Here is a 23212-nt window from a genome sequence, read left to right on the forward strand (position 1 = left end):
CCACCTGCACTGCCATGCTCTCTCTTGCTTCTAGGCCTTTCCCCAACTTGGACACTCTTACTTTGCCCCCTTTGCCAATTCATCCTTCAGATTCCAGCTGAATGCACTCTCTCCAGAAGACCTTCACTGACCCTCAGACTAAGTCAGGTCTCTCTCAGAGTTCTTATCATGCTCTGGTATTCTCTCATCATTAGTTAACACACTTTACTCTATTTACAAAATGCAAGAAAAATGATAACTAAAAAGTGGTAAACATATGTGTACATCTATACAAATATTGCCTGTATAATGTCTTATGGGGTTTCAAAAAAAGCTAAAATATACTACAACGATAACTAGGAAGGGATGGTTATTCCTCTTTGTAATCCCAGCAGTAATACCTATGGATATCCATTAATTCCTACTGAATAAACGAGAGCACATAACGTATCCAGAGAACTATTCTTCCTCCCTGCTCTCTGCTCCCCAAGGTCAAGGACGCTCTGGGAAGATGGGGATCCCACCATGATAGTCAGATTTGCTATCTCTTGGTCAGACTTGCAGAGAAGGGGAAAGAGGCTCAGGGAAATGACAGTCCCACTAGGGAATAAGGTCAGCCATGGGGTTTTTCATGGCCCATTATTACTCAGGGGCTTGCCCCATTTGGATTGGGCAGACACCAAACCCTGGGCTGCCACTCATGGCTCCAAAGGAGGAGGGAAACCTGGTGATCTGCAACCTCTTTTATAAGGGTTGCTCCCAAGAAAAGTGAAAAGGGGGATAAGATTGTAAGATGTACATCTGCCCAGGAAAATTCCTTCTTGTTTCCCGGGGCATCTGATCATCTGCTGCCCTATTTAGCTCCCATCTTGAATACCCAAGCTCTCAATGTCTTTAGAAGGTCATTGTTTTTGTTTTGGAGCTGGAACTGGCCCATAGATGTGGCTGACACTTGATTTTTCCTAACCACAATTTCACGTCTCTTGGGGCTCAAGCAAATTTTCCGGAAGATCTTAGTGATTAGAATGGCCATCCAGTGAAGCTAACAACTATGATTTGTTGAGATTTTCATCCTTATAACTCAGAAGATAGGCATGATTATCCCCCTTTTACCAAGCAGGACATTGAGACTCAGAGAGGTTAAATGTCTTGGTCACACAGCTATTATGTAGGAGAGTCAGGATTCAACCTAGGTCCTTCCAACTCCAAAGTCCATGCTTCACCATGGCCTTCATCTGCCAAGAAGTAGCCAGGAAGCTGAGACTCAGCCATTCCAAAAATAAAAGAGTTGGGCAACAGCAAGCACATTCACCACTCACTGCAGAAGGGTTTCTCCTCAGCTGTGTCAAAGAACGCTTTAGTCATAGGAGGATCCCTCTCCCTTAAATAGTCTTTCCAATTATCAGCATAGTAGCCTATAAAATAAGTCAGAAAAGTGTAACATTAACATGTATTATATAAATGTAAAAGCAACGGAGGAGATAGAACAGCGGGTTTGACTGCCACCACCATCGAGACAATCCCCCTCGTACCCACTTGCCAAAGGACCCTCCAGTGGCTTTTCCCCCTATCTACTGACATTACATCACCAGCCCTGGTCCTCAGTAGCAGGGGTGGGAGTGTGGGGAGTGACGCACACTGGGTAGACTAAAAATAGCACTGATATTTTCCAGCAATACATTCATTTTCTAGATTATTTAAAACAGATTCAGGTTTATACCTAGAACAGCATCACTTTTGGAAAGCGATGTGCTTTCTTGAAGAACTGTGATTGGGCCCCTGAAGTGCAGAGAACTTGGAATTGCTGTGTTACTCTGTCAACAGGCAGGGAAATGTCCTCCTTCATGACGTGCCTACAGGAATGAGGCTGAGGGCCATCCCTGGGGCCTCTCTCTCTCCTCTGTTCCCACTGCTAGGGAGTGGCCTCCACATTCTAACTTAACTGATCTGGAGTGGAACCCAGGCATCAGTATTTTTTAAAAGCTCCATAGATGATTCAAATGCACAGTCAAGTCTGAGAGCCCCTTGTCTATAGCATGCCCTGATGTTAACTTGAGTCTTTCCTTTGGGTACAATTAGAGAATCCTCATGACCATCCAGTGGCAAAGTCTCCACCACCCAGAATATTTCCACTAACCCTTAGCAAATATCAAAGCAGCCTCCGCGGTGTCTGTTACCCCAGCCCACCCCTGTATGTGTCCATGCACACAGCAACCAGAGTGTGGCATGAGGGCATTTACAGACACAATTTGTTAGAGGGGTTGCTTTGCCAAACCCTCCCCCAGCAGAGAGATTGTGTGCCTGGAGAGGGTGCTCCTGTCCCCACAGGAGCAGACTACGTAAGGTGACTGTGCCTGGGTGAGCTTGGAAACTCTTCTGGAACCTTCTTTTTCTTGCTAGAATAAAGTGTCCAGGGAGGTGGCACTACCTTCTGGATGAAATCCCATATAGATTGCCTTTCTAACATTCTTTATTATTAGGAGACCCCAGAGTACTTCACAGAACAAATTGGCTAGAAAAACTAAGTTTTTTAAAAACACAGGATTTTCAGGCCCATTTTTAGATGGTAAAATGGTGCTAGGATTCTACCAGAAATTAGCTCTTTATTAATCAGAGGGGGAAACTGCTTGCTGGACTTACCCAGAAGGGGGCAGGACTCCATCTGTGATATGCCACAGTTGACACACTTGCCGCTCCTATAATCCCGGTAGGAGTCACAGGGATATGCGGTGATGGTGCAGTTCTCTCTCAGCGAAGAAAGGTACAGGTACACGGACCTCTGGTGGTCACACTTAAAATACTGCATTCCTGGGTTGTAAAAGGAATGATCAAAGAGTAGAGCAGTTGTAGCATTTAGTAATAAATAGTGCCTCGCATCTTGTTTATACACATAATTTATCATGTCTCCTACATACCAGGCACTGTGCTAACATCTTCAATGTACTTGATTCCATTTAATCCTTATAAAACCAATAGATCAGGATTCATGCTGACAAATGGCAGGAGACAAGAAGATAGGCATGATTACCCCCATTTTACCTAGCAGGACATTGAGACTCAGAGAGGTTAAAGGACTTGACTTTGTCCTTCCTTTGTCAGTGAAAGGAAGGGGAAATGTCAGTGGTAGTCAGAGATCCCCCGGAGGTTTTCAGCAGAAGGCAAGCAGTTTAAATTTAAACCAGTAAATACATGAGAGAAAGACGGCATTGGGGAGCAATTTGTAGAGGAAGATCCCCAATGAGGGCAAGGAGAGGAGATAGTTGTGAAAAAGGATGGGGGATGCTTCCACCCTGGGTCAGATGGGGAAATGAATGTAAAGACCAACTTTGTGATCTAAGGTTAGGATAGATAAAATGGCTCCTTCAGGTGGGACCTTGATCTAGGTACAAAAGTCAAATCTAGTTCACCTCTAAGAGGTGAGGGTTTATAGCTGGGGCGGTATTTGGAATAGAAGCATGAGGAGTGATCACAGGGAGTCAGCAAGAGATACGTATGAGGCTTTTCTGGCATTATTGGGGGCCATGGAGAAGTTAACAAGTTTGCCTGGACCTTGTACTTGATCAACAAGACTCCATTACTTCTCCAGAATGTGCCCAAGCAAAGATGGGGGCTGACATGGCAGAGACCTAAGGGCCTGGGGGTGCACAGGGCATTCATGAGAGCAGACAAGTGGCAGGGGCTCCATTTCTGCTCCAAAGCTGAAGGGTGAAGTGAGAGGAGCTGAACAATAGGAGGTGACACTGGAAGCAGTAAGTGGGCAAGAAGAGGTGAGACACAAGCCTCAAGTTAATTCTTGGTGGGTGCCATGTGACGTGATGGTGAGAGAGGAGGCTGATGAGGCACAGAGGTGGCCATCAGAAGAGTTGGAGCTGATGAAGGACTACAGTACAAAACATCAGAGAGGTTCATCAGAAGGTTGATGGGTCAGACAATGAAGTCATTCAGAAACAGGAAGTGGGTCCCAAAGATGGGTAATCAAAGGAGGTAAGAATCTCAATAGCAGACATTGAACCCCATGGAAAGAGGAGTTGTGATTATGAGCTAGTAGTTTGGAGAGGCACTTGGGAGCTGGAGTCAGATCAATGTTTCTTCTTTCTCCGGAGTCCACATATGCCCATAGAAGAGATCAGTGGAGGACATAAAGAAATAAACTGGGCGAGAGAGGAGAAGAGGAGTCCAAGCTGGACTGGAGTAAAATCTGACAAGTCGACATTTAATTATTGTTCCTGGAACTTCCATTTGCAGAAACAATGAAGTTAATAATGTTACAGAGGATGTCCTTTGTAAGCAAAGCACATTATCTTTGGCTGCTCATGGATGTAGTTACATTACAGCACACAGGACGGGATTTGAATACACACCATTTATGGTACAATATGATTGGCCCTACTTATGCCATTTCATGTGGATCATTTTCAAACACTACATCATTCCCATGGAGCCATATACAGCTACCATTTTGTAACAAGATCATCTTTTTCTAGAATTATTTCCATGATTGTTTAATTTTCTCTAACAATGGTGAAATACAGATTCAGAGCACTTGGCGGGGGGCGGTGTTTTTTGGGTTTTTTAAAAATTTTTGGCTGCGTTGGATTTTTGTTGCTGCGCACGGGCTTTCTCTAGTTGGGGCGAGCGGGGGCTACTCTTTGTTGCGATGCGCGGGCTTCTCATTGCAGTGGCTTCTCTTGTTGTGGAGCCTGGGCTCTAGGCGCACAGACTTAAGCAGTTGTGGCACGTGGGCTCAGTAGTTGTGACGCACGGGCTCAGTAGTTGTGGCTCACAGGCTTAGTTGCTCCGCAGCATGTGGGATCTTCCCGGACCAGGGCTCGAACCCGTGTCCCCTGCATTGGCAGGAGGATTCTTAACCACTGCGCCACCAGGGAAGCAAGCCCAGGGTGGGTTTTTTAAATTCTGTCCCGCACCACACTTTAATGTTGCCCTTCAACTACCCATTTTTGTTTTGTGAGTTTTTTCTCGTTATAAAACTAATACATGCTCATTTAGAAAATAAAAAATAATAGCAAATTATGATGCAAAAATTACCTAGAAATCCAACATCCAGAGATCACCACTAATAATTATTTGGAACACTTATGTTTAGTGTTTTTTTCTACACTTACACATGTACAAATATACATTTAAAAAACAAATTGGGATTATACTGTATAATTTGTGTATTTTTCACTTAACATCATATTGTAAGCATTTTCATTAATCTGACAATATGGTTTTTAAGAATTACATTCCTTTGTGTAGGATGCACCATACTATTTAATAATTTTCCTATGTTGGACATTTAGATTATTTCTAAAAACTTAACTGTTATAAACAATGCCATGTTGAATATCTTCACTCTGATTTTTGTCTACATTTTCCATTATTTCTCTAGGAGAGATTTCCAAATGTGTAATTTCTAGGTCAAAGACACACCTTTTCAAGAGAGAGAAATAATTCAAAATCGCTTTTAATCATATGGTTATTTTTTTAAGTAGTATATTTGAGTAATAATGTTTAATTTATACCACCTCTATCTTCTCAGGAAATTTGTTTTTGATTAAAAACGATTTCACATAGAATAATATCAAATTTTTAAAATACGCCTTTTTTAAACCACTATTTTACAAAATATAAAGTATCTGCACTTACCTCCAAATATTGTTTGGGGGCAACCAGGTTGATCCAATCCTCCATTTGGGTAGAAGTCTATGTTTCCTAATGGTTCCCTGTAGCCCAGTGCTAAAAGACAATATACTATGCTTTTATACTGCTTTGAACTTTTCCCATCTCATAGCTCATTTGCCTGTTTAGGATATAGGCAGAGATTGTCTCATTCTTGTCTTTGCTGCTGTTGTTGTCGTTAAACCTATTTAAATATTTTGTCCAAAGTTAGCCAGATAGTTAGAAAGCAGTGATTTTCAAGTAGGAAACTATGAAGCTGGTAACAGAATTTATTTCCCATATTTCTGAAAATGTAAGAGAGTTTGGTCACTCATTCACTGCATGGCTGATAAAATGATATGTTTCATGTTTATATTTGGCTGGAACACTCATTGCTAGGTGCTTCCTGAGCCTCTAATTACATTTGTGTAAGTCTTTAATGAATAAGAAACAGGAAAAAATGAACCTTTACTTAGTAGGAGAAACCTTTAAAATTTGGGGATCTAGGATGGTTAAAAGATTGGAAACTCTTCTAGAAAATGGGGACCTAGAAAATTATAGATTTAATAATTGCTTATTCTCTTTAACCTTGTAACTCCAAAGTAATCAGTAAAATGCTTGATTAAAAGATTATACAGGGACTTCCCTGGTGGTCCAGTGGTTAAGACTCCGTGCTTTCACTGCAGGGAGAATTGGTTCAATCCCTGGTCAGGGAACTAAGATCCCACATGCCGTGTAGTGTGGCCAAAAAAAAAAAAAAGATTATACATATGTATGTATGTATATATATGTATACACACATATATAGTGTATCATTGCAATAATGATAATAGCTATTATATGTTCAGGAAAATACATGTGTCTGTGGGTGTGACACTAGGGGTTTTACACAGATTTCTTCTAATTTTCACAATGTCTGAAAAGTAGCCATTGGTAAATTCAGATGAAGTAAGTTACGGATGAAGATTCTGGGGCTTGGAGGACTTATGGACCAAACATGATACCACCAGAAAGAACCAAACCTGAGATTTGAGTCCACCTCTGCTTTGACTGCAAAGCTTATATTTTTCCTTCAAAATTTGCCCTATCCAAGAACAAAAAAATAAATTACTCTATGCCATCAAGCATTAAAATAGCATTGAGGTACTGCACCTAAGTAAGGTAATACTTTGCAAACTGCATGGTAAGAACACAGCTATTTCACAGAGACACTTCTAAGGCAAACAATTGCTTAATACCACACCAGAATGCCCACACTAGGCAGTCAAGGGTGTTTCAGGTGGTTGTATCACAAAGGAGATGTACTATTAAATTTCCACTATGGTCTGTCCCCTCAGCCCTCCCCCAAGTTCCTACTCCAGCTCTTCTCCCAGACATCTGGATATAAAGACCCATCTGTAACATCAGCCCAACCCCCAAGCCATGTACCCAATCCCAGAAATGAAATCAACACCATGAAAGATAGAAATAGCCAGGAAGATCCACAGAGAGCTAGAGACCTATAGGTGGTTCAGAAATGCTCTGTGTGGAGAGACACAACACTTAAACGTAGCTTTCAGCTTAAGGAAGTAATGACAAAGAACCAACAAAAACAGGGAATCATGCATCCAAACCCAGTTGTACTTATGGAAACATTTGCCCACATGGTGTGCAAATCAGCCTGTCCTTGACTGGTCAAGATGATCACTTTTAAAATAATAGGAGACAATGGGAAACGCACCTCTACTCCATCAGGATATCCTGGGTGCCTGCATTAAAGCAGCTTCCCTTCAGTATTCTTGTGGATTTGGAAACCTGCCCGGTAGGAAAAGAGGGAATCTAGAGGAACCTGATCCACCCCTGCATGACGATCCCCCTAGGGGGAGACTCTTTGGGAGTCTGGGGGTGAGGGTGTGGGTGGTCACTGACCCATAAGGAATGTTACCATCAATGTCAGAATGGATCACGTCAACAAACTGTGCGTCACCGGGATCTAATCTGTCCTCTGGAGGTCTCCCATTGAATAAAGGGCCTGCAGGGTCCAGACCTGGAAGGAAAACAAGAGTCGGCTTGGCAGCCCCACGCCATGAGTCACCTGCAGCTGGGCTTTGGATCCCTCCCCACGAAGATGGCTCACAGGCTGCGGGGCATCCTCGGGTGGGCAAGCACTCACATTCCCATCCTGCTGTGTCAGGCTCCTTTCCACAGCCCTGTATAGCCTTTTCCCACACTAAAGGTGGTTACCCTCACAGCACCCCCTGAGAACTCATCCACACTCCATCTGGAGGTGTACTATACCTTGTGCAGGGCTCCACGGCAGGGAGTGCACAGACATATGGGGACCAGGGACGGGGATAAACTGGTTCCTCAGGAAAAAAGCATTTAAGGGTGCATATAAAAAGCAGACACTGTACTTATCTTTATCTCATTTTAAATAATCCAGAAACTTCACTCAACTTTTCTTTCTTGTTATTAAAAAAAACTCCTTTATTGTTTCCTTTTTTATTCACATTTACCAGCTCACCTGGTCCACATCACAAAGGAGGAAAGGTAGCTATTGTCATTTCCATTTTACAGAGGAATGAACTGAGGTTCAGGGAGGTCAAGTGTCTTAGCCAGGGCCACAGCCTCACAATGCAACAACCTCTCTCTGTTAAGCTTTTGGTTTCATTGAACTGGGTTTGGCAAACTGAATGGGAAAGTGTGAGACTCACTGGTCAGGCCAGGTATTAGACTAGGTATGGAAGAGGGAAATTAAGTGGGTGCCAGTTCCTGCAGAATTAACCCACCCCATAAATGCCTGAACTGATTTCTTGCTCTTGGTCAATGTTAGCTGGACATTCCTCACCAGTATTATGAAACATCTGCAAAAACAAGAGAGTAGGGCTTCCCTGGTGGCGCAGTGGTTGAGAGTCCGCCTGCCGATGCGGGGGACGTGGGTTCGTGCCCCGGTCTGGGAGGATCCCACGTGCCGCGGGGCGGCTGGGCCCGTGAGCCGTGGCCGCTGAGCCTGCGCGTCTGGAGCCTGTGCTCCGCAGCGGGAGAGGCCACAGCAGTGAGAGGCCCGCGTACCGCAAAAAAAAAAAAAAAAACGAGAGCAGCCCCTATGATGATGTAACCACAAACTAAAAACAAAACACCAGAGGATCCCAAAGACCTTGCTAGCTAGAAACTTACCTGGAGTGAAAAAGGTTTCAAGGGATGTCTCCGAGTTTTTAATCTATGAAGGTCATTTTAAATGACACCCCTTATCCCCCCCGCCCCCACCCCGTGGTATAAAATCCAAGAGACAGCATCTTTGCCTCAGCAGTCCTGGTTCTAGCGCCAATCTCTCCATTTCTCCCTGGCCAACACCCTTGCTTCCTTGAGGCATGTCTTTATCTGCCTCCTTATTTTATCTCCCTCTGTTTCCCCCACCCACCTCATCCCCCAGCTTTTCTTCCTCTTCTGTCTGCTCCCAACTGAAACTGATGTGGGGAGGAGGTGGATCAATACCCAGGTACCCAATAACACAGGATATTCTCTGCACAGAATGAGAAGCTCATAACCTTGGAAAGACCTTGCTGTGGAAGCCTCCCCCTCCTCACATGAAACAGCACCATTTCCAGTCTGAGAAAATGAACAGTGAGAGCCTCAGTTTATAGCACCCTCCAGATCCACAGCAGATATATTGGCTTACCATATAAAATCCAAACCAGGGCAATTTTGAAAGTGATAAGGCTGCTATTAATAATTATGCCAGGACAGAAGACACAAATGAGGACTGTCACAGTAAACTTGGACATATGATCTCCTTAGAGATAAGTCATAGCAAATGATCAGCTTACACTGTCAGCCAAAAATCACAAACTGCCCTAAAAAAAGCTGCATATTTTGTGTGAGCAGAGATCATTGGAGTCAGATGGATGTGACATGGAACCCCAAACCTAGCATTAACCAGCTGTGTGATCTTAAGCAGGTTACTTTACTTCTCTGAACCTCAGTTTCCTTATCTGCAAAATAGAGGTAGAATTAATTGCTACTTCAGAAGACTTAACCAACGCACTCTGGGATCTGAATCCAGAATATTGAAATTATTATAGAATAGAAACAAAAATGACAAAATGGAGCTCTTTCTTGTTGCTCTGTGATCGCCAGAAAAGTGTCTAGCTAGTGATCCCTGGCTTTGATTACAAGATTAACCAGTTTGAGAATTTGATATAAGCTCTGGACCTCTCCCCAGGACAGACATCAAACATTTTGCATGCGTTTTCAGGGGCCTCTTACTCCCATCCCCAAGGTCACCATGAACTAACTCTCCAAGGCAGTGCTGTCCAATAGAAATATAATGTGAGCCACATATATAATTTAAAATTTTCTAGCAACCACTTTAAAAAAGTAAAAAGAAACAAGAAAAATTGGCTTTAATAATACATTTTATTTAACCCAGTATAGCAGAAAATTATTTCAACATGTAGTCAATATAAAAAATTTGAAATTTTTTAATACCCTTCTTTTGTACCTAGTCTTCAAATTCCAGTGTGTGTTTTGCATTTACAGCACATCTCGATTTGCATTAACAACATTTCAGGTGCTCAGTGGCACATGTGGCTTGTGGCTACTATATTGGACAACACAGCTTTGTGGTCATTTCTTAAAGTATGGTGTTCAGACCACCTGCATCTTCTGGTTAAAAGTACAGACCGCCGGGAATTCCCTGGTGCTCCAGTGGTTAGGGCTCCACACTTCCACTACAGGGGGCATGGGTTTGATCCCTGGTTGGGGAACTAAGATCCCACATGCCTCGCAGCATGGCCAAAAAAAAATAATAATAAGGGAAGTACAGACTCCTGGACCCCAAGCCCAGAGATTCCAATTCAGCAAGTCGGCTTTGTATCCAGCACCCCAAGGTGATTTTTGCAAGAATCAAATTTGATGTATTATCAAGTGATGTAGGTACTTGAAATGTTTTTAAACCCATTCATTTCTGCCATCTTCTGTTGAAGAAATTAATGAAAAGTAATACCAGGAGATGTGCCTGGAGAGCAAAAGGAGAAGGAAGAGCAGCAGAAGAAAAGGGAAATGGAAGAGATGAAGCAGCCATTCTGGTCTAGATAATTAACAAGCAGAATCACCCAGTTCTTGGGAGTTGGGAGTGAATTATGGCCTTGGGTAACAGGCCAAATTCCCACCCCTCAATCCAGTGATCCCACTATGGCAGGGCAGTGGAAGGTGAGTGGAGAAGGGAAACGCTTTATCCCTGAAATAGCTCTCAGTAACAGGTGAGATTGACCTTGGGGCTCAGAGAGGATGAGGAGTTGGAAGAACATGGGTCAGTCAGAGGAGAGAGAAAATTGAGCTGCAGACCGTTGGCTGAGTCCAGGTCACAGAGCAGGGCCACGTGGGCCCAGGGTGGAAGGGAGGTTGGCTCGGGGAATTTCCACGGTCAGAGGCCAGGTTACACTGCATTCCCATCCAAAGTAGTCGTGGGAACAGGTTCACTGGGAGGCTGAGGAGCAAAATTAGGGGGTAGATAGAATAAGGCAGTGGTGGGCTAGAGCCCCCCAGCACCAGCACTGGGGAGCCGATTTTGCTTATCTCTTCCCAAACTGTGTGGTCAGTGATGTCAGGTCAGTAGCCTGAAATCAGCCACAGTGGGAGTATTTGCATCATGGAAATCAGCAAATGCTATAAATCTTTTTTTTTTTTGAGAGCTGATCAGCTTCTAAACACACCACTGGGAAAAGTCCCAGCTCCCAGAGGAGAAGCTCCCAATAGACAAGGAAAACAAGCACATTTGAGCCACCTGTCCTTTGTACCCATAAGGGAAAATGAATTTTTAAAAAGTAAAGACATACTGCTTTCTAAAACATTATAGTAATAATTTTAAAAAAATTGAAAAAGAGCTTTGCTTCCCTAGGAAAGCAAGTAAATAAGATAAGGGCAACCTTGGCCTTTGGGGTGAAAGTGAGAAAAAAAATAGCCAGGAAAAAGAATGTGACCTCAAGTACCAGGGTTAGAAGAGACACCGGCCAGTGTGTGTGTGTGTGTGTGTGTGTGTGTGTGTGTGTGTGTGTGTGTGTGTGTGTGAGGGACAGAGAGATTTAGGGCAGGGGGTGGTGGTGGGGACATGCCCAGGGCCACATGTCAAATTAAGTAGCACATTCAGACCTGTGGCTCTAAAAGGTTACCTACCAAATGTAGTTGGTTTGAATCATTTACCTCTCCCCTCCCTCCCTCTGTTCACATCTACCTTCCAGATTTCCTAGATTTGGAATGGCTATCTCAATGCAAGGATCGATTCTGGGAAAGGTGTGGAAGCCTTGAGTCTCTGAAAGAGAAAGCCTCCGTCAGCCCTTCATCTGTAACTATGGAAAGTTACAGAACACTAGGCAAATGAACCCAGCAAGGGAATCTTTGTAGTTTCACCTGCTGTTGTTTCTGAGGGTTTTTATTCAGCTTTGGCCTGAAAGCCGATATTCACAGAGTAAGCTCCAGACAACGTAGTTCCCATCTCATTTTCCTATCATGAGGCTCCAGCTATGCCTGGGGATATATTAGGTGTATAGTTCAAACTATCTTGGATTAAATGAAAGGAAGAAGGCTATCTGCTTGGGGCAAAATCCCCGTGGGATGTAGCTGTTTTTCTAGCCATAAGAGAAATAAAGTCACCACCAATCTTTTCTATGGCATATACAATTTACAAAGTGCTTTGCACCTATTTTATTAAATAATAAATTTAATATTGCTAAGGTCAATTACTACTATGGTTTTCCCTTTGCACAAGAGGACATTTGCTCAGAGAGGTTAAATAATTGGAAGAGCTGGCTTTGAACCCAAGGACTAGGATTGCCTGCATCATATGCTCTCCCAGGGAACACCCTGAGCAGTCTGGTTACCCTGTGCCCATTCACAGGAAGCCTTACCTGTAATTCTTCCCAGCTGGCCATGGTACATCTTTCCAACAAACCCAGCTACGTGGGCTCCTAGACTTACTCCAATCATGTAAATGTCATCCAGAGAAGCTCCTTTTGCCTGCAATTTCAAGAGGTCCATTGTTATAAATTATGAGGGGCCAAGGAGTTGACAACATCTGGAGAAATTTCCTAACTGTTGACTTTGGAGAAACATTTCTAGGCACCTTATATCCATTATCTTATTGAAATGTCACAACACCCCGACAAACTAAATGCTATTCCTTTGATTATACAGATGAGGAGACTGAGCCCAGGGTTGAAGTCATCTGCCCAAAAGGTCAGGCACGGAGGGCGCAGGGCAGAATTCAAACCGGTCTGTCCAACTCCACACTTATGCCTTCACCTTTATGCCGTGGTGTCTCCATTCATGCTTCTGCTAGAAACCAAGCTGAGACATCCTTACAACCTTCCCAACTGAGAAGAGCAACCAAACATTTTGATGAACTCCTTTATGTCCATGCTGGCTCAGTTAATGAAGTCTCCATGGAGAGGGAAGGAAGGAAAGAAAGGGACGGGGCACACTGACCATAGTCCTGGGCCAGCCAGTCATGAGTCATTTTAATATTCACTTTCCCAAAGTCTGTGGCTTAAGTAGGAAGCTCATGTAAAATTTATGTCACTCCTGGCCACAGTGGCCACCAGGTGTGACTCTCTGAAGTAGTCCTGATGTCAAGTCACTTTTTTTTTCATAAAAAGGACAGTTCATGAGATAGATTAAATTAAATTAAATTTAAGATTTATCTCATCGTTGTAATTCTTCTGAAAACATAAATCATACACACAAATCGTTCATCAGACCCTGTGTATCAGTTTTGGTTTTGGATAATCTGGTCACTAAACTTTTGGCATTTCTAAGAAAAGGAAGAGCTATAGAAGTTGAGGAAACTCTAGGCATTGAAGCCAGGAAACCCCTAGACAGAACCTCTCATACCCATTAGACACCTTTATGTGAGTTAGAAAAAGCTGCCCCTTCCTCAGGACACTTTGCTGTCATTCACTAGAAAATTATCATAATAGATATATAAATCTACAATGACAACAGTGCTCTCTTAGATGGGTGCCCTGTGCAGTGCACAACCTGCACAACCATACGCATGGGCGTTGCCTCGGGCCCTTCCCTTCACCTTCACTGGGGCTTATTCAGATTTGCAAAACATTGCAAAAATAGTCTTTCTGGTCACTGTAGTTATCTCTTGACTTTAAATATCCAGATAATGAGCCAGTTTCAATTTAGCCCTGTATCATCTAAGAGAATTCTCCCTTACCAGCATTTGGTCGATAAATTCCTTCAAGACTATTGCTACTTTTCTGGTCTTTCCAGAGGCATGGTTGTATATTACAGTTGTAGCTCCTTGATTCCAATCAACAACAACCACGTTCATGTCATCTACAGAGAGCAAACCCTCTACTAAGTCTTCCATCCAAACTGGAGTAGAGCCTGTCGGCCTGAATCCATGGACAGTGAAGATGGTTTTCTTGGTCACGTTCAAGTTCCCCAAAACTGTGGAGTTGATGGCTTGTGCACAGGTCGGGTTTCTCCTTGTGTAGAGCATCAACTTCACATTTAGTCCCGTTCCAACCACTGCACTGTGAAAGCTCAGTTTGGTAAATGAAGGACATGTTTCATCTGTGTCTGAAAATAAAAATTAGATGGCATTGTGACAGTTCTTTCCTTAGGTGGGCATCAAGCAAAAGTGCTGTCCTATACTCTTTGGAGTTCTTTCTTTGTGCCTCACGGCACTTAGCAAGAGGCTGGATCTAGTTGAATAAAGTTGCAAAGTCAGACCTGATTCGGAGTTCATAAGTAGTAACTTCTTTTTCACTAACAAAACCATTTTTCCAAATCCTACCCTCTTTCAAGGTCTAACCCAAAAGTCACCTCAACGAAGCCTTCTCCGACTGTCCCAGCCGTAATTACTGTCTGTCCTTCAACCCAGAACTCCCCAAACCCCTTTATGTGCCACACTGACAGCATTTTCAGGGATGTATTATGGGTATTTCTGTACATATGTGTCTATCCCACTAGACCACAGTCTCCTTGAAATGGTGTCTTATAATCTTGTGTATTCCTCACATGGTAGAGGACTCAATAACAGAATCTGTGGGGTCCAAGCATCTCTTTCCTTGTCTATAGCACCCACCTGGGTCGGTGGTAGAGAACATGATGTGCCTTGCCCTGCACCTTTCAGAAGCATCTGAAACTGTTAACCATGGTGGCCTTTCTTGGGCTCTCTCTCTCTCCTTCTTTGCTCAAGCACCACCTTCAAGCATATGTCCTGCTGACCAGGCTCTAAGAATAGAAAGGCTGGGGATGTAATGGGAACAGCTTAAGATGAGCTGAAAGTAAGAGAATGTTTTATGGCAGAAAGTAAGAGAGTGTTTAGAAACATGTTATAAGGACACAGGAACCAGCTTGAAGGGGCTTCTGCTGGCCAGATCTGGGATAACTTGAGGACAAAATAATTAAGGAGAGTAATGAATGATAGGCCTTTGAAAACCAGGAATCCATGATTCCATAACAAATAAATACATAAATAAACAAAGAATACCTAAATGGAGAAGAGAGGAGGACTCTTACAATATAATGCTGAATGCAAACTGATAAATGTGGAATGCATGCTGGAGTTGAAATTCATCATTTTGCAACCATCATAACAAAGATTGGTTAGGCAAGAATCATCAATGGATGCTAAACTGAGGTTGGGGTGGGGATGTGGATCTTGAGGAGGAGCATGATATTTGTACGGTTTTAAAGTGTCTCCCACAGGGACTTCCCTGGTGGCCCAGTGGGTAAGACTCCGTGCTCCCAGTGCAGGGGGCCCAGGTTCGATCCCTTGTCGGGGAACTAGATCCCACATGCATACCGCAACTAGGAAATCCGCACGCCACAACTAAAAGATCCCACATGCTGCAACTAAGACCCAGCACGACCAAAATAAATAAATAAATAAATATTTAAAAAAAAATAAAGTGTCTCCCACAGAATGCTCATTAGAGATTAGGGAAGAAATAGTAACTGTAAGATCGAGAAAGTGAACAATACCTTGACAAGGTTATCAAACTTGACATCACCAGTGAGGAGCAGATGGATATCATGTGCCTATAGCTGTAATGCACTGGGAAGGACACAGCTTCACCTGTGAAGTGTTCTAGTAGGGAATGCATAGCTGGAATCTAACCATGAGGAAAAATCAAACAAACATAAAATGAGGAATATTCTATTTTTTTAAAAAAGGACCTGTATTCTTAAAAAAAAAAAAGTCAATGTCATAAATGACAAAGAAAGACTGGAAATGTTCTACATTAAAGGAGACTAAGGCTTCCTTGGTGGTGCAGTGGTTAAGAATCCACCTGCCAATGCAAGGGACACGGGTTCGAGCCCTGGTCCAGGAAGATCCCACATGCCACAGAGCAGCTAAGCCCGTGAGCCACAACTACTGAACCTGCGCTCTAGAACCCGTGCGCTGCAACCACGGAAGCCTGCACGCCTAGAGCCCGTGCTGTGCAACAAGAGAAGCCACCACAGTGAGAAGCCTGCCCACCGCAACAAAGAATAGCTTCCGCTCACCACAACTAGAGAAAGTATGCATGCAGCAACGAAGACCCAACGCAGCTAAAAATAAATGAAAAAAAAGTAAACCTCTGATCGACATTGGTATCCAGACACAATAATATGATGCTTGAGAGGACTATTTTTTAAATTATAATAATAATTATTATTTATTATTATTACTATTATTGTGACCTACCCCCTCCCACATCCTGCTTGATTGAGAGAGAACAGCCAAGTATGAGGTGAACTGGAGCAGCAGACAATCCCTAGCTCCAAGCTGGAAATGGCCTTTTAGGATGTTCAGGAGAGGGGGCAAGGCCCTAACCATGACCATTCTTCAAGAGAGGGAACAGACTGGGAAGACAGTTGACTTGCAACTGGCCCAAAAAAAGGCAAGAGTGCCTTGGGAAACATCTGTTCTGACTTCTTCCAATAAGAATTTAGGAACCATTTGCCCTGGGCCCCTATTCTCAGTGAATCTGCACTTGCACACCCAGGAATTGCTCCTCCCTTATTCTGAGCCTCAGAGTGGCCTTCATCCTGGGGGCTCTACCTTTCCTTCACAACCTGGGTCCATTCATGGATACTTTTACTTGAAACTTCTTGCAAAGGCTCTGGTACTTATGAGTGAGTGAACTTCCAAAATAGAATGAGCAAAAGAAGCTCAAATAGAAGGTTAGAAATTAAGGAGGCTTTGAAATGCCTCACACTAGAAAAGATGTGGCTAAAAATTGAGCCCCAAAGTCATACATTCCTCCTTTTACTCTGTACTATCCAGTAGATTGTGCAGTAAAGCATGCTCACAATGTAAATACTGTCTTTTTTTCCCCAGCTTTATTGAGATATAATTGACAAATAAATTGTGTAAGTTTACGGTGTACAATGTGATGATTTAATATATATATTAAGAAATGATTGCAACAATAAGGTTAGTTAACACATTCACCTCACGTAGTTAACTTGTGTGTATGCGTGTGTGTGTGTGTGTGTCTGTGTGAGAGGAGAACATTTAAGATCTACTGCCTTAGCAAATTTCAAATATACAATACAGTATTGTTAACTATAGTCACCATGCTGTGCATTAGATGCCCAGGACTTACTCAGCTATGTAAATATTTTCTCCATCTGTTGGCCCCTTTCATTTTTCTCTTCCTGTAGATCACTTGCCCCAGGTGAACACGGACTGAAACTTATCTGGTGCTTGTAGAGCAAGTCCCAGAGTAAATAATTGACTGTTCAATTAGTCATTTTATTGGACAGGAAGAGTCACAGGGTAGGGCTGAGCCTCTAGGTCTTAGCCATCAGTAAAACTGGGTCTTGTTCCTGGTTGTGTGACTGACTCACAAGGTGGCCTGGGGAAATTATTTCATCTTTCACTTGCTACCTACCTGCCCAAGAAATTTATGCAGAGGAGATTAATTATGAATGAGGTCGTACTGGAAAACACAGAGATCCCTTTCCAAAGAAGGGGACTGCTTAATTACTAGGGTTTGTTCATTTTGAGCCAATTCAGCAATATTATGTCAATGTGTCATAAACCATGTGTCTGAGTACTTGGAAGGCTCAGAGATGCATCCTGAAGTTTGGGGCCAGAGCTATTTTTCAGCAGAAACTGCCAACCTTAATGACTATGGAATGGTTCAACCGATCTTTTTGGCTTGCTGAGTCCTTACTAGAAGCCCTGAAAATTGACAGTTACAGAAAGGCAAGAGGGCAGAACAAATGGATTTTTATTTTTCATTTGAAAGAACCACTGTGACTTCAAGTGTTTTTAAATGTCTTAGTTTTTTGTTTTGTTTTGTTTTTTTGTTTTTTTCGGTACGCGGGCCTCTCACTGCCGTGGCCCCTCCCACCACGGAGCACAGGCTCCGGACGCGCAGGCCCAGCGGCCAAGGCTCACGGGCCCAGCCGCTCCGCGGCATGCGGGATACCCCGGACCGGGGCACGAACCCGCGTCCCCTGCGTCGGCAGGCGGACCTCCAACCACTGCACCACCAGGGAAGCCCCCTTTCTTAGTTATTTTTATAACAGCATTGTGGTCTGGAAAAGGCCTTTGCTTTTGCTATGCGGATTGCCCTGTCTCTCTTTTCTTTGTTTCATTCCGTTTATATTTTGTTTCTCATACTGGGATGTTTATAGCCCGCTTTAATTTTTTTCTGGTATTGACCTTTATAACTTTATATGAAACACTTAAATCTCTATTTCATGGGATGTCAATGTGTAGCCTGTAGGTCAGAAATAGACTACATGCAGAAGTGCTCCAAACTTAGCAATATTTATTCAGATTTATTTATCCTCCAACGTGAACTCCTGGCAAGGAGTTTTGGGCACCTGGAAACTGTATTTCAGACTGTTGTAGGGCATATTTTTACCTTCTGCCATGTGTCCTGCTGCTGACCTTTGTCAGAACAGTTGTCTTTCCTTATTCTGCTCTAGTCCTTGCTTTAGTAACTCGAGACAGTATCTAATGACCCTCTGTTATAAATGATGAGGGCATTAGCACACTCAATACTTCTCCCCTCTACCTCCTGATTTTTATTAGTTTTAAAATTACTTTTAGTTCATCTGGTGATTCTTTTTTAGTTTAAAAATAAAATTTAAGCCTCTATTTCCTAGTGTATCAATCACAGAGAGCTTCTATTCTATTTACTGTATCTATTCTAGCTCCTCATTCCCTACCAAGAAAGACAAGAAAGTCACTGCACTTGTATTGCCTCCTGTATTGTTTATCCTCCTTGACCTCTTCTTCAGAACACACACATACACACACACTCACACAAACACTGTCAAAATACAGTCAATCCTCTTTATTCGTGAAATTCATACTTGTGAATTCACCTACTCATTAAAATTTATTTGTAACACTCCAAAACAAGAACTTGTCACCCCTGCGCGGCATCCCGGTAGTTTGGGTGTGCCTCATCCAAGGGACATCCACTCCACTCCCCAGGAAGGAGGGCCGCCCCCTCTCTCCTTTTCCCTTCAGTGGTTTCTCTCCCTCCTCTTCCTCTCTGGTGGCAGGTACACCCTGCCACTTGGGGAGAGGTCAGCAGGGGACCTCTGGTTTGCATTAGGAGGAGAAAACGATTTGACCTCCACTTTTCTCAAATCCAACTATGCCAACAATAAAGCCGATACTTTTAGCCCTGGGTCAATTTCTCAATTGGTTGAAACCCAGATGGAAGAGGAGTGTGATTGCTACTCAGACCTCAGCAGCAGACTGGGAGCCCTTGAGGGCCAAACCTTTCTTATTTTTAATAAATAAAAAAATTACATAATATTTAATACATTAAAAGAAGAATGCAGAATATCTGTGATAAAGCACAGCAATAAACACTCTACCTTAGAACTAAAATAAAGCCCAAATGTATTTGTAACCCCCAAAATCAATACTTGAGGGGCTTTTGCAGTTATTCATGGCTAGGTGCTGAGTGGCAAAAATCTGAGTTGCCCCACACATCACTCTCAGCTGAGGTCAAACACGGCAACACTCTGCCTTCTTGTTTCAGGTCTCATAGCAAACGTCCTTTACCTGGCCTCTTACCGCCATGTTTTTTGCTTGTTGCGCATTTTCTTGGTGATTTCACTGTTTAAAATCCCCCAGACATAGTCCTCAAATGCTGGCTGGCATTTCTAAACTCATGAAGGCTGTGATGTACCTTACAGAGAAAATGTGAGTGTGAGATAAGCTTTGTTCAGGTATGAGTTATAGTGCTGGCCATGAGTTCAATGTTAGCAAATCAACACTATATATTGGGACTTTCCTGGTGGTCCAGTGGGTAGGACTCCACGCTCCCAATGCAGGGGGCCCTGGTTTGATCCCTGGTCAGGGAACGAGATCCCGAATGCATGCCACAACTAAGAGTTCACATGCCACAACTAAGGGCCCGCATGCTGCAGCAAAGATCCTGTGAGCTGCAACTAAGACCCGGAACAGCCAAAATAAATAAATTAAGTAGATAAATGAATAAATAAATAAATATTTAAAAAAACAAAACAAAAACAATATATATTAAATAAGGTGTCTTTAAACAGAAACACACATAAAATAAGATTATGTATTGATCAGTCAACTAAAATGTCATAAGCAGAGGCTCACAGGAACCTAACCCTATATTCCCTCTAAGAGCAATGGTTCAGTAACTGCTACTTCAGTGCTTGTAGAACATGAACTACTGTGAATAAAGATGAAGTGTATATAAAAATTATCTTCTGGGACCATATTTCCCTGTCTATGTAGTTTTAGTTCTATAATATATGAGATTATTGCTCACAATGAGTCCTTTTCCTAGCCTTCTCCATTCACCCCTGGGCTCTTGCTGTCTTTTCAAGATGGGCTAGTGGATGGTCCTTCACCCATCCCCAACTCTGCTCATGGGATGAGAAACTTGAGTGGGGGGCAGAACCAGCCTCAGGAATGAGCTGCTCTTGGCTTAACCCTCAGAAGCTCTGGGGCTGGTAGAAACTCTTGGTTTCTTCAATAGGACAGTTTTATCGTTTTTCTTTTGTTTGATTGTTTGGAGACATTCCTGAATGCAGTTTGGTTAGTTATAATTAAAGTTGACTCTTTTCTTTTTTTTTCAATTAAAAAAAAAGCGGCTAGTGGGTAATATAGTTCCTAGTTTATTCTTATCTGTAAATGAATTCCTTGGCCTAAATGATGCCCTGGCTTTAAATAATATGCTTTCCTACTTCCTTCTTGTGTTGAATTCCACTCCAGAGAACTTATCCCCTTAAATGTTACTTGTCTTTTTCCTACCACAAACTTGAAGCATTCTTTCCTTTTCTGAAATAACTTCCCCCACTAGCACAGAAGCTCCAAGATGACTGATCTATTTGTCCGTTTATCCATTCTTATGTTCCCAGTGCCAAGAATAGGACCTGGCTCAGAGTTGGCTTCAATAAATGTTTCCTGAATAAATGAATCTCAACCTGTTAACACATTATTCAGCCATTGAGAATGAGCCATATAGGGCTTCGCTGGTGGCGCAGTGGTTGAGAGTCCGCCTGCCGATGCAGGGGACACGGTTTCGTGCCCCAGTCCGGGAAGATCCCACATGCCGCGGAGCGGCTGGGCCCGTGCGCCATGGCTGCTGAGCCTGCGCGTCCGGAGCCTGTGCTCCACACGGGAGAGGCCACAACAGTGAGAGGCCCGCGTACCACAAAAAAAAAAAAAAAAAAAAAAAGAATGAGCCATTTAAAGACTATAAGGATATGATGTAATGTTTATAAAATAAATGAAGTATGAAATGGCACATGCATTATGACTGAAACTATGTAAAAATATATCTGCAGGTGACAAGGCCTGGAAAATCATATGCAAACAACAATGGGTCATGCACTCCACTTCCAATGTTCTTTGTTTAAAATTGCCTCAGGTTATTAACCCTTTTCCTCTCAGAATTAATAACATTTTAAAAAGAAAACATTACATTTATCTTATTTTGGACCATGCTACAAGTTAGTTTAAGCTCCTCTGAGGGCAGGCACTGTATTGTTTTTAGTCTAGTATTGCATCCCCAGCACCAAGCTCAGGAACTTGTCTTGTCTTGGGCCTGAAATTCTCAGGCAATTTGGAGAACATGCAAGGACTAGATATATATGTGAGTAGCAAATTTGTTAAATTGCTTCACCCTCATAAATATAGTTCTTTACATTTTACTTTATGTTGGTATTACTAAAGTGATTAACTACTATGTATGCCTTCAGAAAGCAAACCTCTTGTTGGTTATTTTGTTGTTTTGTTACAAAGTCAAGTTTGCTTAGAGGTAGTATTAACAGCCCAATCAAGAACCACAGAACGTGTTAAACTGGTTTCTAAATCTTAACCTCTTCTACTAGAGTTTATTTGAAACAGGAGAAACTCTGCCTTTCTTCTTCAGACTACTTTGAAATTCAATCCCTCTGAAATGCTGTTTCCTGTTGACAACTGGAAAATTACAAATGGATGGGTGATGTCTGCCATCCAGTGATGAATTCAGACCCCTATGTAGGGCAGGCCTGATTATCATTTACTGTCTTCCCTCTGTTAAATTAAAAGAAACATATTCAAGTAGGATGTCAGGGAAATCTGGCTATAGCATCTTCAGATATAACATATTTTTGCCTGAGGTATTTTCTTATAATCCAATGCATGACTGCCCACGGGCCAAATCCAGCCATGCTCATTAATGTATTGCCTATAGCTCTTTTCCTACTATAAGGCAAAAATGAGTAGTTTAACAGTGACCACTGGTCCACAAATGTGAAAATATTTACTATCCGGCTCTCTACAGAAGAAGTTTGCCAACCCTGGTCTAATGTCTTAAACAAAAACACAACACAATTTTGGAAAGAGTTTGGGTTTTGGAGACAGACCTAGGTTTGTGGTTCAATTCCACTGCCTACTAGCTATGTGACCTCTGGTAATTAATTACCCAACCTCTCTAGGTCTCAGTTTTGCATGTGTAAAATGATCATAATAGTGCCAATCTGTCAGGCAGTGCTTTGCAGAGCCATATTGAGCCCAAGGCAAAAGAAAAACCACACCATATAAATATACATATTTACATAAGTATATATTTATCAAAATATCCTCTCATATTTTGAAACAAGTGAAAAATAGACCTTCATTATTTAATCTGTTCATACACCATTGTCAACCCTTATAAACCACCTAGCAACGAAGTGAGTTGTCATGGACCCAGGAATTCCAGCCAAGTGGAGATGATTTTTCCTGTTGTACAATAACACAGACTTGTAAAACAATCAATAGTATATCTTACTAAAATTTTTGACATTTTGTTCATCATATATTTGCATTGATTTTTGATCTTTTAAAAATATTGCATTAAAATATCACCTATGCATTATAATATGCATTAATAATGATATGCAGATTATTGTTTGCATTAAACATTAAATGATAGTAAAATATTATTTATATATTAAAATATCACTTAAATGTTGCATTAAAATATCACAAAAATAAAATATTTTTATTGCATTAAAAAGTCATAAATGGGCTTCCCTGGTGGCGCAGTGGTTGAGAGTCCACCTGCCGATGCAGGGGACGCGAGTTCGTGCCCCGGTCCGGGAAGATCCC

General features: G+C 42.4%; 1 protein-coding gene across 8 annotated transcripts in view; it reads right to left on the reverse strand.

The window, feature by feature from the left end:
• Positions 1 to 23212, reverse strand: part of LIPH (lipase H) — a 47296-nt gene that overhangs the window by 17065 nt on the left and 7019 nt on the right. For 2 of the 8 annotated variants that reach the window (XR_008617115.1, XM_055084274.1), the window contains exons 2-7: positions 13841 to 14208; positions 12525 to 12633; positions 7565 to 7666; positions 5629 to 5718; positions 2620 to 2787; positions 1299 to 1394 (exon numbers count right to left, since the gene is read on the reverse strand). Coding sequence is in view for 7 of the 8 variants with exons in the window: in XM_055084274.1 (XP_054940249.1) it covers positions 1299 to 1394; positions 2620 to 2787; positions 5629 to 5718; positions 7565 to 7666; positions 12525 to 12633; positions 13841 to 14208 (933 nt within the window). In the remaining variant the exon portion in view is untranslated. Of the gene's footprint in view, positions 1 to 1298; positions 1395 to 2619; positions 2788 to 5628; positions 5719 to 7564; positions 7667 to 12524; positions 12634 to 13840; positions 14209 to 15618; positions 15750 to 19660; positions 20079 to 21060; positions 21094 to 23212 lie in introns of those variants that run through there. The other 6 variants (XM_055084281.1, XM_055084289.1, XM_055084283.1 and 3 more) reach the window with 6 other exon arrangements.

The sequence above is a fragment of the Physeter macrocephalus genome, chromosome 1, assembly GCF_002837175.3.
Source record: "Physeter macrocephalus isolate SW-GA chromosome 1, ASM283717v5, whole genome shotgun sequence".
Classification (NCBI taxonomy): Eukaryota; Metazoa; Chordata; class Mammalia; order Artiodactyla; family Physeteridae; genus Physeter; species Physeter macrocephalus.